General features: G+C 39.0%; 1 protein-coding gene across 1 annotated transcript in view; it reads right to left on the minus strand.

Moving 5' to 3' along the window:
* Positions 1–1,679: 1,679 nt before the first annotated feature.
* Positions 1,680–13,504, minus strand: part of LOC101799709 (uncharacterized) — a 28,059-nt gene continuing 16,234 nt past the window's right edge. Inside the window, exons 3-12 of the mRNA XM_038173045.2 lie at positions 13,207–13,461; positions 12,128–12,240; positions 11,573–11,792; positions 11,236–11,394; positions 10,844–10,942; positions 9,867–10,112; positions 6,798–6,881; positions 6,075–6,187; positions 5,346–5,544; positions 1,680–4,099 (exon numbers count right to left, since the gene is read on the minus strand). Of these exons, the coding sequence (XP_038028973.2) occupies positions 3,903–4,099; positions 5,346–5,544; positions 6,075–6,187; positions 6,798–6,881; positions 9,867–10,112; positions 10,844–10,942; positions 11,236–11,394; positions 11,573–11,792; positions 12,128–12,240; positions 13,207–13,461 (1,685 nt within the window). The 3' untranslated portion in view covers positions 1,680–3,902. The remainder of the gene's footprint in view (positions 4,100–5,345; positions 5,545–6,074; positions 6,188–6,797; positions 6,882–9,866; positions 10,113–10,843; positions 10,943–11,235; positions 11,395–11,572; positions 11,793–12,127; positions 12,241–13,206; positions 13,462–13,504) is intronic.

Genomic DNA, 13,504 nt, shown 5'->3' on the forward strand with positions numbered 1-13,504 from the left:
TCTGACCATGCAAAGTTCAGCTCTCCCCCTGCTGGCAAGAGCTACTGAAGAGAGGTGTGATTGGGGCCGCACAGCACAAAGCAGCTTCAGCCGCTCAGGGCAAACTTTTAACCGAGGCTAATACCACCCACCATAGGATAAGACCCACCAAAGAGAGAGAGAGATGGCCTTCTACCTGCAAGCCGTTGTGGATGGAATACTGGGTTCGGTGGACCTCATCTTCTAAGGCAACATAGCAAATCTCACACAGGAAGCTGAAATAAATCTCCAGATACTTACAGTACTGACACCCATGGGAAAAATACCATGTCATGAGCCTCTTTAGAGGCCAGAGGGCAAATGCTGCTGAAAAGGGGAGCATCCAAATCTTGCAACTGTTGTAAAAAAGTGTAGCGTCTTGATGATTGTGGTGAACCTTCTCTAATTCTCTCATTTGAATGCCACTCCAAAAACTTCAGAGGGCACAACTTACAGAGGTTCACATGAGTAAAACGTGTATTATCATTATGTGGGTACATTTCTTCTATATCTACAAAAAAAAGGTGTGATACATTAAGCGATGGTTGTGCTGGGGCAGTGTTCTATTTTCATCTTTCTACTAACATATTTCATGATGTCCTACAACATTTGATTTCTAACACTGTTAAGTTTTCACTCACTGCTTAGTTTATTTTTTCCACATTTATAACCTTAAGTATTTTACTTCTAATTTTTACTGTTGCAGAGAATCCCTTTGGGCTGGAAATCCTGTCAGTACCACAGATGAGTTGTCCCAGAAACTTTCTCCCTCTGCACCACAATCTGCAGAACTCCTTTGTGTGAAAATATTTTCTCTCCTCCTGTGTGACAGACTGTGTACAACAGTGGTGAGACACTCCAACCACCTGTATCATAGAGGGGGACAAACTTCATCACAGAATCGTAGTATGACTTGAGTTGGAAGCAACCTTAATGATCATCTAATTATACCCCCCCTGCCATGGCGAGGAACATGTTTCACTAAAGCAGGCTGCCCAAAGCCTGGCCTTGAGCACCTCCAGGGATGGGGCACCCACAGCTTCTCTGGGCAGCCTGTGCCAGTGCCTCACCACCCTGACTTCATCAAAGTGAAGCAATAAGAGGACTGAGCTGCTTGTGCCAGCCAGCCTTCAGTGAGACATGAGGCAGGAGAGCTCCAGGGCCAAGAATGGTGCTACATCCCAGAAGATGATGGCCCCAGTAACCCCTGTTAGGGTTAGCCAGGCTGCCCAGCAGCCTTCACAGCAGCTCTACTGTCAGTCACATGAGAGATCCCCAGCATGGGAGCTGCATTTGAAATGTTTGGAAATAGAGTGTAACTCCCAAAATAATGTTTAGCCAGGTGTTGTTTAATATAAATTTCTAAGAAGATGAGACCTGTGTGACTGGGCTGACCATCAGCTTACCAGCCGATCTGTCTATCCAGTTGTTTCCCCTCCAAAAATGTTGCAGCTCATGGTCAAACTTGAAGCTGTGCTGATGCCTCTAAAGACAGGCTCAAGTACACCAAGGTTACTGAAGTTTGGTGAAAATCACAGGTTTTTAATACTGCTTGCACTAGGGAAAAGCTCAAGAGCTGTTGATAGTACTGGCCACCCTCCCCTCCTGCAGCTAGAAGAGGAGAAAAGAGCAGAAAGAAGAGATACTTTCAAAATACAAAATTGTAAAAATAGAGGTTTTATTTGTACAACATTTTTGAAAAATGTTCAGATATAAAGATATTTTTGCAGGAGCAAGTCCCAGAGTTCCATAGTACAACCCTGCTGTACATGGTCTTTAGTTCAACATTATTTGCAAAGACATCTGAAAGGTTTATTAACAATGAGAGATTGCTGCTCAAAGTACACTCCTCAAAAAATAAGGAAAAAAAAGTATCAACATAAGCAAGAGTGTTCATTTGTATTTTCAACACACAGCTCACCAGAGAACCTGTATTTGCTGACAGAATGCATTGTTAAGTGACTGCTCAGTGAGTATAACAGCAAAGCCAGCTATGTTTAAAACCTACAGGAAAGAATTTTAACAAATATTAAGCATACTGAATTTCCATCAGAGCTGGGCCATGCCTTCATATCCCAGATCTAAGCAAAAGGAGAGCCAAGCTGATACTACGTGGAAGGATAAGGGATTACAATTCGTGCAACAACCCTGTTTCACAGATCCCTACAACACAATAAAATAAAATAAAATAAAAATAAATAAAATAATGCAAAATCCAGCCAGGAGTATAAATCACCAACACAGCCTTGTGTGCAAAGACCCCCTAGGTACACACAGAGCCTTCCCTTCTCAGCCAGCGGTGTCCATTGGCCTCAGACACTGACAGTGCTGCTAAGCCAAGGAGAGAGGAGCATGGCTGGGTGTGACTTCCCTCATCCGGGTGCTGATACAACCTGAACTAAACCAGCCTACGTGCAGTGAGGCCAGCACACAGACGGCTTCACCTTTCTGCTTAACCAGGGCCCTTGACAGGGTTCATCCAGGAGCCAAGCTGTAGCTCAGGAGAGGAAGTATAAATACCTGGCTGCACCCTGAGGAGAGCAGCATAACCAGTGTGCCATTGCTCTACTGATGCTCTTTGTGTGCTGATGTCCTGTTCTGGGCATTTCCTTACTCTAAGCCATGCTAACTAAACATAACATAACCTGAAAAGACAAGGGGCACAAACTATTCAGGGGCATGAGGCAGGGTCTCAGAAGATCACAGGATATTCAGTGCTTCAGCGTGAATGGTGAGCATTGGCATACAGACAAAATACACAGACACAGGGAGAACTGCTTTGAGATGAAATACATAAATACTACTGAAAATACGTACAGCAAAATACTGCCATTTATTATTTGTTCAACGTGTTCCAAGGAGAAAAATACTCCATAGAAGAAATAGTCTGTAACCTCATTGGGACTGCAGCTGAGAGCGGTGAAAGCAGACAAAGTTTCTCCCCATTTCTTTAGTACACAGGGTCTCAAGCCATGCCACAGGATCCCTTGGGCTGCTTTCAGTGGACTCCACATTGGGATTACAAGGAGCAAGGCAAAATGGCTCTATGTGACACACACTTGCTCAGCTGTTTTTGACAGACAAAACTAGATGAAGGTACCATCTTTTGGTAACATGTTAAGGCTATAAAATTACTGGTTTACCTATTGAACCACACCTGTATCTAACATGCCATATATTTGTCACACATGGGCATTTGTTTCTTCACAGCCCAGGAATTAAGGAACCAGCCTTGAATTTAGCAGCCTCTGGATCAGGTGTCTGTTCTCCCAGAGACTCCTATGGTGAGTCCGTATAGCCCAGATCTATCCCTCTTCCTTTCAGACTCAAAACTAAGCTGCGTTTGCTGAATTGTCCCGGGCTGGCTCATTCTGCTAACTGGAGAGAAAGAGGCATCTTCATATGGTGATAAAAGTCTCAGGTGAGGTGAATCACCTTTGGCTAAGTGCATAAAGCTCAACACAATGACTCTGGGCTTAGATGTGTAATCAAGTGACGTGCTATAGGTATTAGGATCAGTCAGTTTGCTGTGTCACCTAAATATACATAAGAGAGTACTGAGCAGTTCAGATTCTCTCTTTATAGCCAATGGTTAGGGATCTTTGCAATACTTACAGGGGATCGTCTGAACAGAATTTTCTCTGTGCCTCAGTCCCCCACACATTCAACGAGGAAAATTCCCCATTCCACACCCAAGAGCAATGTCAAAAGGCTAATTCATCAGAGGTTGTTAGGAGATCGGGAATGGACGTTGAGAAGGAAAGGGCAGAGTTTTCTTAAGTTAACATAAACCATTAACAAAGACAAAAGGATTTTAAGACAAATATATTAATTCCCCCCACCCCACCCCATCCAAAATATGTAAGTCAAACTTGTGGCTTATATTACAAGTGCCTGTAGACAAAATTTCCTAGGAGTTCTTTAGGTTCAACTATGTATTTACCCGATCTTCTCTTCATCCAAATATAAGCTGATATTACCACAAAAATTAGCAGCAATGCAGCTCCGAGTAAAACTCCAAGGACAATCACTGCCACTCTCCAGGCAGAACTTTTTTCAGTCGATGACTGAGAAGGCAGAGCTGAAAATGTAAAGCATATTACATGTAAGTTAGGTAGAAACAATAAAAAAGTAGGCATAAGACAGCCTGGAGACCTGAGTGACAGCTGCATTTCATTTTTGGATAGCTTTGAAGTTATTGAATAATATAATAACATGTTTGTATGTAGTAAAGATTTGCTAACTATGAAATTTCATGGATATCTCTCTCTCTGATGGTCCTTGAGCTCTCTTAGTGACATTCAGTATCAGCAGATCTGTGGATTTGTTTGGTAGAAAGTGTCTGGAAGGTTCTGGGAGAACTCCAGTCTATATCTCAGTAAAAAGTCTCTCTATAGTGTGAAAAAGGAGCGTGAAATGAAGCTGTACATAATGTAACCCTCACAGTACTCCTTAGACATGCACAAGCAACTTTGTAAAATTAATTGGGACCTAGTCTGCCATCCATACTAATACCTGCACTTCTTACTCCAGGATAAAGGCTCCAGATAAAGGCAATGAAAGGCCTGTAGCCCATGTAAGCGTATCTCATCGCTGTAGTAAAGATGCATGTAGTAACGGTGGAAAGGCACACAGATTAACAGTGCTAGACTAAAAGTGCTAGCCAGCCTGGTACAAAGAGAGTATATTAACTTAGGTAGAAAAGTTGTATGACACCCCCCAGCTCATAGCAGCTCAAGGTAATAAGTGTTTTACCTTATTACCTTTGAGCATGACAAATACTGTATTTTGGATAAATACCCTTCTGCACACTTTCTACTTTCCCTCTCTGCCTCTCAGCAGCTCTGCAGTACTCTGAGTTGGTAAATACACACTGCCTCTGGTCAGGGAAGCAGGTGCCAATGGTTTTTGAGGGCTGTCCATCAGACAAGAAGAAATCCGTACCAGAGAGCAGTATTGCAGATGCCACTAGAGAAGAAATATGGATTCTCCTCATCCCCTTCTCCACCAAAAGCCCATCATTTAGGATCCATTTGGATAGTACAAAAATGACTACACACTATGACAAGAAGCTCTCTTAGCCCTCCTTCTATGTGATGAGAATCCATCCCTTAAGTCTGGAACTAGGTACATGCATTGGCTCATTAAGATAGCTCTATAAACTACATGGATAGCTGGAATATGTTTTCTGTGAATGTTTAAATACGTTATCTGAAATATGTGAATCTCTTAAAAGGAAGAAGTTAATTTATCAGTTTTTATGCAGGGTAGGAGATCTGACTCTAATCCCCACACCATCAAGGAAAAGATGTTTTAACATCACTTACATTGTACAGTTACTTCAACTTGGTCACCAAACTTTCTCTTTAATATTTGACTTAGGTATTTCTGCACAACGTTCACATCAACAGGCTCTTGCTTTTGCAGTAGGGAAATAAAATAAGCAATCACACTCCCAGGTCTGAATCCAACCATCACAATATCAAAGTGGTCATCTTTAAGTTTGATGCGCATTTCTCTAACAATCTGTGTAAATGGGAATTGATATTTGTTCCATTGTGTCAGTAAAATGAGCCAGAGCAAGAATTATTGCATACACACATCAGGATATTCACTTTCTGCATTTATCATTTCTTCAGGGCTATCTCTTTGGAATAACAAACAACTGAATAATGACAGTAATTTTTGTCTGTACCACTACAATATTTACAGAAGGAGGATTTGGGAACAATGGAGTCTGTGACTGAAAATACGAAATAAAATTTTGACAGATAATGGGAAGTTCTTTGTGCTTATAAGAAAATAATTTTAAATTGCTTCTCATCAAATATTTTATTTTTCAGTACTAGGTAAGTAATATAATCCTCATCAGACAACATGCTTTGGTCAAGATTGTCCTTGTTGAGCAAGTGATTCATTTGCTGTTTTATCAAGGTGGTATTATCTTTTCTCCTGTCACAACTTTGATTTAATAATTAATCTAAGTGACTGATGCTGCTAATTGAAAAAAAATTCTTAGCACATTTAAAGTGGCAAAGGAGATTACAGGAACTTACTTCTGTTTTGATACTTTCAGACATTGCTTTGTAGTCTTCACTGTCAGAGTCATAAAGTGTATGATTAAATGTCTGGCTTTTTAACAAAGCTCTGCAGGCAAATACTTGGTAATCTGAAAAAATATGTATATTAGGTGAATCTTGAGATATCACTTTATAATTGCTTTATGGACTTCACTATCTCATGTTATCAGCTTATAATACTAATCGATAGAAACAGAAACTAATCAAATAGAAGGAAAGAAGTATATCATGTAAATGTGTCTAATGTACTGGCTTCTGAACCTTCAGAGTTGAATCCTTTTCCTCTTCAAATTTGTCCGCCATCGCAATCCTTATGACTTCTTAGTCATTCCTGTTATAATTTAGGGCACATCCTACTCCCTAATTCAACAGCCATTCTCCCACTGATCTCAGCAGAAGCAAGAACAGTATATTAGATTCTGCAAAACACTTGGTATGTTTCTATCCTCATGAGTAGGTGGATAAGCCCTAAACCAAAAGAAGTATTCTTTACATAGAAAAGTCCAGTCTAAAAATAGACATGGAAGTTGACACTGAAGTTTGATGAAGGCAGCTTCCTTACCAAAGAAGTGTGAACTTCAGATGCTATGTGAATTGAGATAACAAAACAGATGATGAAATACTCATGAAAGATACTATATTGTGAAACAATATGCTATATTTATGAACAAATAAATTGTAAAACTCTGTAAAACTTACTTGAGCAAATGACATATTTTAAGTCAGGACAGTCACGATTCTGTGATAAGCAAAACCCAGTTCTGTTGAAACAGGAAACCGGATCTGTAAAATAAATAAATAAATAAATAAAAGAGAATTGCCTCTGTGCATGGGTGATTATTGCTGGTAAGAAAATGATGGGTTGAAAAACCCTCTCTTCACTCTACCTAGTGCATCACACGTCCGAAGTGAAATAGGTGAAAGAGATTTGATCATAACCAAGGAATCACTGAAGTAGCAGGCCCTTTGCCCTGTGAGAATTTAGAACTGCAGACTATAAAAATGGAGCATATCAGAAAAGAGGCAGGTGGTGGGTGGGTAGGTGGTAGTTGAGAACTTCACTGAGATAACACTGAGAACTCTAAGTTCTTATGGGAGATAAAGATACATGTTTTGCTATGTGCTTGTACTACTTGGGTAAGCTGTAGATAGAATTTTCAGAAGTAAAAGTCATTTACGATTTCATTTGAAAACAATATGCACCAAGGAGACTCGAAACCCCAGAATGCTTATCTAGATTGGCTAATAAGAATTACTTATAATGGTTCAAAATAGCAGTAAAGGCTGGTACTGTGGTTTTTATATGGTTAGCTCATACGGTACAACTCTAGTTCTCCTCACAGAACTGTGTAATGTAATCCGTAACTCCACATAAAATTCAGATGACTCGGTCTTTATTGGCAAGATGAATCTTTTCAATTGCCTCACAAACATATTTCTAGTAAGGCAGATGGCTTCAGACTACAAAAGGAAGCAGTTTTGTTGTTGTTGTTTAGAAAATAGGGGAGCTAATAAATGAAAGCCACTGGACTGAAGCATTGAAAAAAAATGGATGAAAATTATGTTGACAATTTCTTGGCTCTGTGTTCCTAAAGCTGATGATAGAAGGGAAGTCTATAAGATGGGACCTCACAGTTAACTGCTAGAATAATAGCCCTAGAAGGGTTTTGAAAATAATCAGATAACCTATGAGAGAACTGAAAAACAAGGTTGCTAGAAAGAGAGTTACATTTAGATGTCAAGAAATACTGGAAGAAAGTAAGAAATGCAAAAAGTCAAAATTAGATATTTCAAAAGTTATTAAAAGAAATCATGAGAATTTTCTCAGCCACTGATAAGGTATGATAAAGTACAATATAATTTTATCAAAAGGGGACTGTGCTAAAATAACCTAATAGCTTCCTTTGACGAGCTGGCTAAGATATCTTCCAATCTTTCCCAATACAGTGCCAAGTAATATTTTTTTTAGTGGAAAAAATGTGCCTAAAGGAATAGGCTAATGGGAAGATGTAAATGGGTAGCTTTAAAATAAGAATTCTTGTTCTAAAGGGGTATTGCATGTGCTGTTCCTTGAGAATCAGTGCAGGCATAGAACTTGCTTTGCATTTCCATTATAGATCTTGCCAGAAAATACAGGAGTTTGCTCATAAGATGTGATGATGGCATAAGGTTAGCAGGCGTCATTGACATGGGAGAATTGAGATACTTTCCAGAAAGAACTAGATGAAGCTAAGAGCAATGGGATGACATTTCCTGAAAACTGGGATAAAATTCCCTGCAGGTTGGGCATTTGGGGACTAATAATAGAAATCCTCTAACCTGGGATTATAGGCATTGAAAAGAAAAGGGGTTCAGTGCCTGAGCCGATCACAGCTATGTCACCCTCTGATGCATTGCTCAATACAATTCCAGTAGAGATGAGAATGTTAACGACGTGGTAAGCGCACTCATACAACCTTGTCCGGACTGCTATGTGTAATCCCAGTTGCTCACATTCAAGAAAGGTGACCTCCATTTCAAAGAAATGAAGAATGATGTGGCCCTCCAAGGGAAAGAAGAACTCTTCTTAGGAAAGAAAACTATAAAAGAACGGCTTGCCTAGCAAACAAAGGTTGAGAGCACTGTCCACAGAAAAGTTTATTAATATGGCAGGGAAGGACCATAAAGGAAGAGAGAGGAACTATTTAAATTAGAGGACAATGCTGGCATAAAAGCACATTGATATGGATTTGTCCTGGACTTTTAGGCTGGCAAGGTGGTAGTGTTTTCAGAACATCAGAGCATTACAACCTTGGAACTACTTGCTATTTGTAATAGTATAGGAAAAATGCCCAATGCCTTTCAAGACAACTGATAAATGAGTTGATGAGAAACCTCGATAGTTTTAACCTTATAAATACATACCTATACTTAACAGACCACTTGTTGCAAATTTTATTAAGAGACACATATGGCTCAGCATTGCTCTAAGGGCACTACACAGCTGTTGTGTGGTCACAGGCAGACAGAGGAGTATTTTTCAATTAAAGCACGTTCCTGTCTGCCTGCAACATTTTTTTTGCAGAGGTACCTATGACGTGATAACTATCAGTGTACAGACAGTGAAGACAGTCCTTCTGAATGCCCTGGAAGCTAAACTGTTGGATCCAGATAATACATACAGTCCCTAAGTGATTCATAAGAAAGGCAGTGTCATTTGGGAGGCTGTATGCATAATATGAAAAGTTTAGTCAAAAGCATTAGATGTAGGGAAAGGATGTAAGCAGTCAGGATTGCACACTTCCCAAAAGATGCTTTCCAGGTGTATCTCAAATTTCAAGGAAAAAAAATACAGCATATGTTCTACTTTTTTGTGATATAGTACAGCGACAAAACTAAACAGTTTGTTTTAACGTCTATATCCTAGGATGAAATTGAAAAGATAAAAATAGCAATTCAGGACTTCCTGCATTCATAAAAGAATGTGCAATCTAAGCTTTGCATTACCACAATGTTTACTGTTAAATTTGCCACCAAAATATCTTGACTTTTGTACAAAACTACCTGGTCCAATAATACAGCATGGACAGAAATTTTACAGAATAAGCACTTTGTCTTGCAAACTCCTGTTTGATCCAAGCAGTTCTATCCAAGTAAGGGGATGAATCAGATAAATAAAGACAACTTACAGGAACAGTAGTCTATGATATCAAATCCAAACCATACTATAAAAAGATATTCTGAGAGTATATTCATTAAAAAGAAATGACAGTATGATCAAGGAATTACCTGTTCGGACACTCACTGAAGTCCTGCTATTCTCAGCACAAGATAATACTTTTACAGATATTGTATATACATGACCAGGAAGCAAATGTTTAAATATAGTTGTTGTCTCGTTGGTGATTTTATTTATCTCTTGGATTCCATCCATGAGGGAGATGGTGTAGAGGATGCCTCTCTTGCCACTTGATGTGGTCCAGCTGAATTGTATTGCTTCCCCAGTCACATTCTCAACTTTTATGGATACTGGCACTGCAAAGTGAAAATGTTTCACGCAGCTGAGAGGGACTTAATTTCACTTATGTAATTCTAAACATTTAATATTTAATCAAAAAAAAAAGAACAAGTTTAACCAGTATAAATTTTTGTTGGTTTTCTGTGGGCTAATTTCAGCTTTTCATCCCATTCTCCTGCAAGAGCAGAAAGAAACTGTTGGCTCTATAAAGATAAATTATACTTTAATGTACATTATTTGATGCCTCCAAAGCATAAATGGGTGGCATTCTGCTTGCTTCTGTCTTTTTCACCATAGCAAGGCAGCTGCTGTGATGAGTGTTCTGAGGTAGACTGCTATTTGACTCATAGTGATTTTTTATATAACCAGGAGGATGGACTCACTAAAAAGCTACCATGAAACCCTAAGTTTGAAGAAGTAGACAGAAATATAACAACTGTGCTTCATAATAACATTACAAAAATCAGACAACACAGTGATAAACCACTAGAGGTAGTAGTAGGCGTTTTTGACCTTTTGGAACCTCACTGGGTCCAGAATGGTTTTACCAAGATGTAGAAACTTCGTCGGCTAATATTTGTGTAACTATATGTTTTCAGCGGTTATCTTAGGTTTCTCTTTCTGAAGTTATATCTGGAAAATTTACATCACAGCTGATATGACTGATGAAAAAGATTATCATATCTGATTTTAATAACTAATCTCAGAACATTTTTATACTGGCGTTCAATATTAAATATTTACTTACTGCAAGCTCCTGATGCAAATGCGGTAGAAAAAATAGAATTAGCTGTGGATCCTGTAAATCTACCTGGAGCACTTTTTGGAGGGACTGTAGTCATCTGTTCTGTAAAATAGCAATTTGGAGGCAATGACTAGAATTTCTTTTAGTTTCACCATGTTTATGTGATTTATTTTCATAAACAACTTTCAAAAAACAAGCCCAGAAAATATGCTTCCATTGTTTGTCTAGTTAGCTATAGCACCTATTCTCATATAAAATTCCATCCATCAAAGGCCAGTATAAGGAAACATAATAAACTATTATCCGAGAGAGGGTCAGGAAGGGAAAAGACATTATATGCAAATTTTTAAGCTTTTTTTTTAATATTATTTTTCATATATGATAAAAATAGTTACGTGAAGGTGGATTCTTCTTTTGTTGACACACTCTCCCTGGAACTTGTGGACTGTTATCTGTGAATCCTTTGTTGCATTGACAGGAATAACTTGCTCCTTCAGCAGTGCAGGTAGCATATTGCGAACAGTCATTTAGTCCTGGCTGACAACTATTCCTTGCTACAGTACAGTTAGATAAAATAGAAGAGAAAGAAAAAATTTAAATCAGCTATGAAAAAGAGATAAATAGAACATTATTTGCAATTGCCTAATCCCACCTAAATCCCATTTCACTGGATGTTATCATTAATTAAAGATACACCACTATTTGAATTCGTAGTCTTGCATGCATTCATACCTTCTATAACAGTCCTTTTAAGGTCAGCTTTGAATACTGTACTCATGTTAAGGGACTTCGTAAAAGCATCTGAAATCTCTGTCACTGTTACGTTTTCTCCTACATTCAACACAACGTCGAAGAACACAACCACACTTCCATTCCTGATGCTATTAATTACAATACGCATTTTTCCTTCATTTATTAGTTTTAGCATCTCCTCTGGCAGATGTTGTTTTATCTGCAAGGTAAAAAGTTTAAGTTATTATCTTTTTTCTCCTTTAAAACTAAGAATTGTTACAGCAATATGCTGCCTATAATTCATTTAGAAGCACCTCTGATAGGGTGGGAGTACGTGTAACTGCCAGACAGAATTTCATTTAAATCAGGGCTTCAGAGGACAACAACAACATAAATGAGATGTAAGACCTCAATAAGTTCTGCTTTGTTTCTAACCATCATACCTTCTTTCACAACCATACTTAAGATTATTCATACCTGGACCCTTGTGATTGTTGACATGAGAAAGAGCCCAACAGAAAATAAATTTGGAGTTAAAATTCCTAAGGAAAATACCTCCGTAATGAAGCGAGTTTCAAACTTCTTAAATGCTTTACTTGATTTGTTCTCATATTCAGGCGAGAAAACTTCATTAGTAATCCTAGTGGCTCCATTTAAGACTTTTGCAGCTGTGAAGATATTAAAAACAGAATAACCAGCCAAAGTATAGGTACTGTTTAAAAATGTGTCCTCAGATAAACACCTCTAAGGAAAAGTGCAAACCTGAGGTGTATGTGGACAGGTTAATTCCCTACACACCAGCTGGCCAAAGCATAATAACTCTTAAACACTTTTTGCCATTCACTGACCACTGTATTCCTCACCTTTTATTCAATGCGTCTCTGAGAGAAGAGGACAAGAAGACATTATGAGAAAGGATGATACACCATACCCTTGGGCTGTGTGTCTCACAGCAAGGCAGCTTTGAATAAAATGCAAGAGGCATCCCTTTGACCTGCACCCCACTGACTCTGCACCTTCCAAGATGCTGATTCATGTACCAGACAGTTAATCCTAGAATCACAAATCATGCTGTCCCATGGGAAGACAGAGCAAGGTAGAGACTCCAGGTATTTCAGCTGGGAACCTAACTGCACTGGCAGATCTTACTGAAAGCATTTGCCATAGAGCTGCTGCTCACAAGAAGAAGCTGAGAAGTGAGAAGTAGGAGCTGCAGGACTCCAGGATTTCCTAGGCTACATGGCTACAGGACAACTGTGTGTTTGAACCTGTTGTCTACCACGTAACCAGGAACTCAAAAGAGGACACAGCTTGCATGTGAAGATATAAGAGCAGGGCAGGCTTGTTGAGTAGGGAGCTATGAGCGACAGACTTGTTGAACAGTGTTTCTAGTTCAACAATGTTTTGAATATGGCAGAAAGATAAAGGAAGCTTTGGATCTTAGCTCCATTTAAAATCTGAAGATTGTTTTTTAGTGTCTGAAAGTTTGGCCTTCCTCTTCCTATTCGTTTCAGTTTATAGCTTATTCATGTCCAGGAAGGTGCACAATGGAAAAGGGCTTCATTGTCAGGCCATGTGTATGTCAGTATACTGTCAGTCTAATGAAAAAAATGGAAAAGATCCTGATAAAATACCTGTCCGAACTGTCATCGAGGTATTGATACTCATAGAGCAAGTTAAAACATCCACAGATATTTTGTATTCGTGATCAGAAAGCAGGCTTCCAAATGCAATACTGGTTTCATTTATGTTCCTGTTCTCAATCTCTCTGGATCCCTCCCACAGACGCACGCGATAAGGAGTGTCTCTTGAGCCACCTTGAGGTTTCCAGCTGAACTGTATCGTTGTGCTTGTTACATTCTCCAGCCGTATGGAGAGAGAGACAGGAACTAAAAAGGAAAAAGGAAATCCCTGTAAGACATGTTCTTATAG

The sequence above is a fragment of the Anas platyrhynchos genome, chromosome 1, assembly GCF_047663525.1.
Source record: "Anas platyrhynchos isolate ZD024472 breed Pekin duck chromosome 1, IASCAAS_PekinDuck_T2T, whole genome shotgun sequence".
Taxonomy (NCBI): Eukaryota; Metazoa; Chordata; class Aves; order Anseriformes; family Anatidae; genus Anas; species Anas platyrhynchos.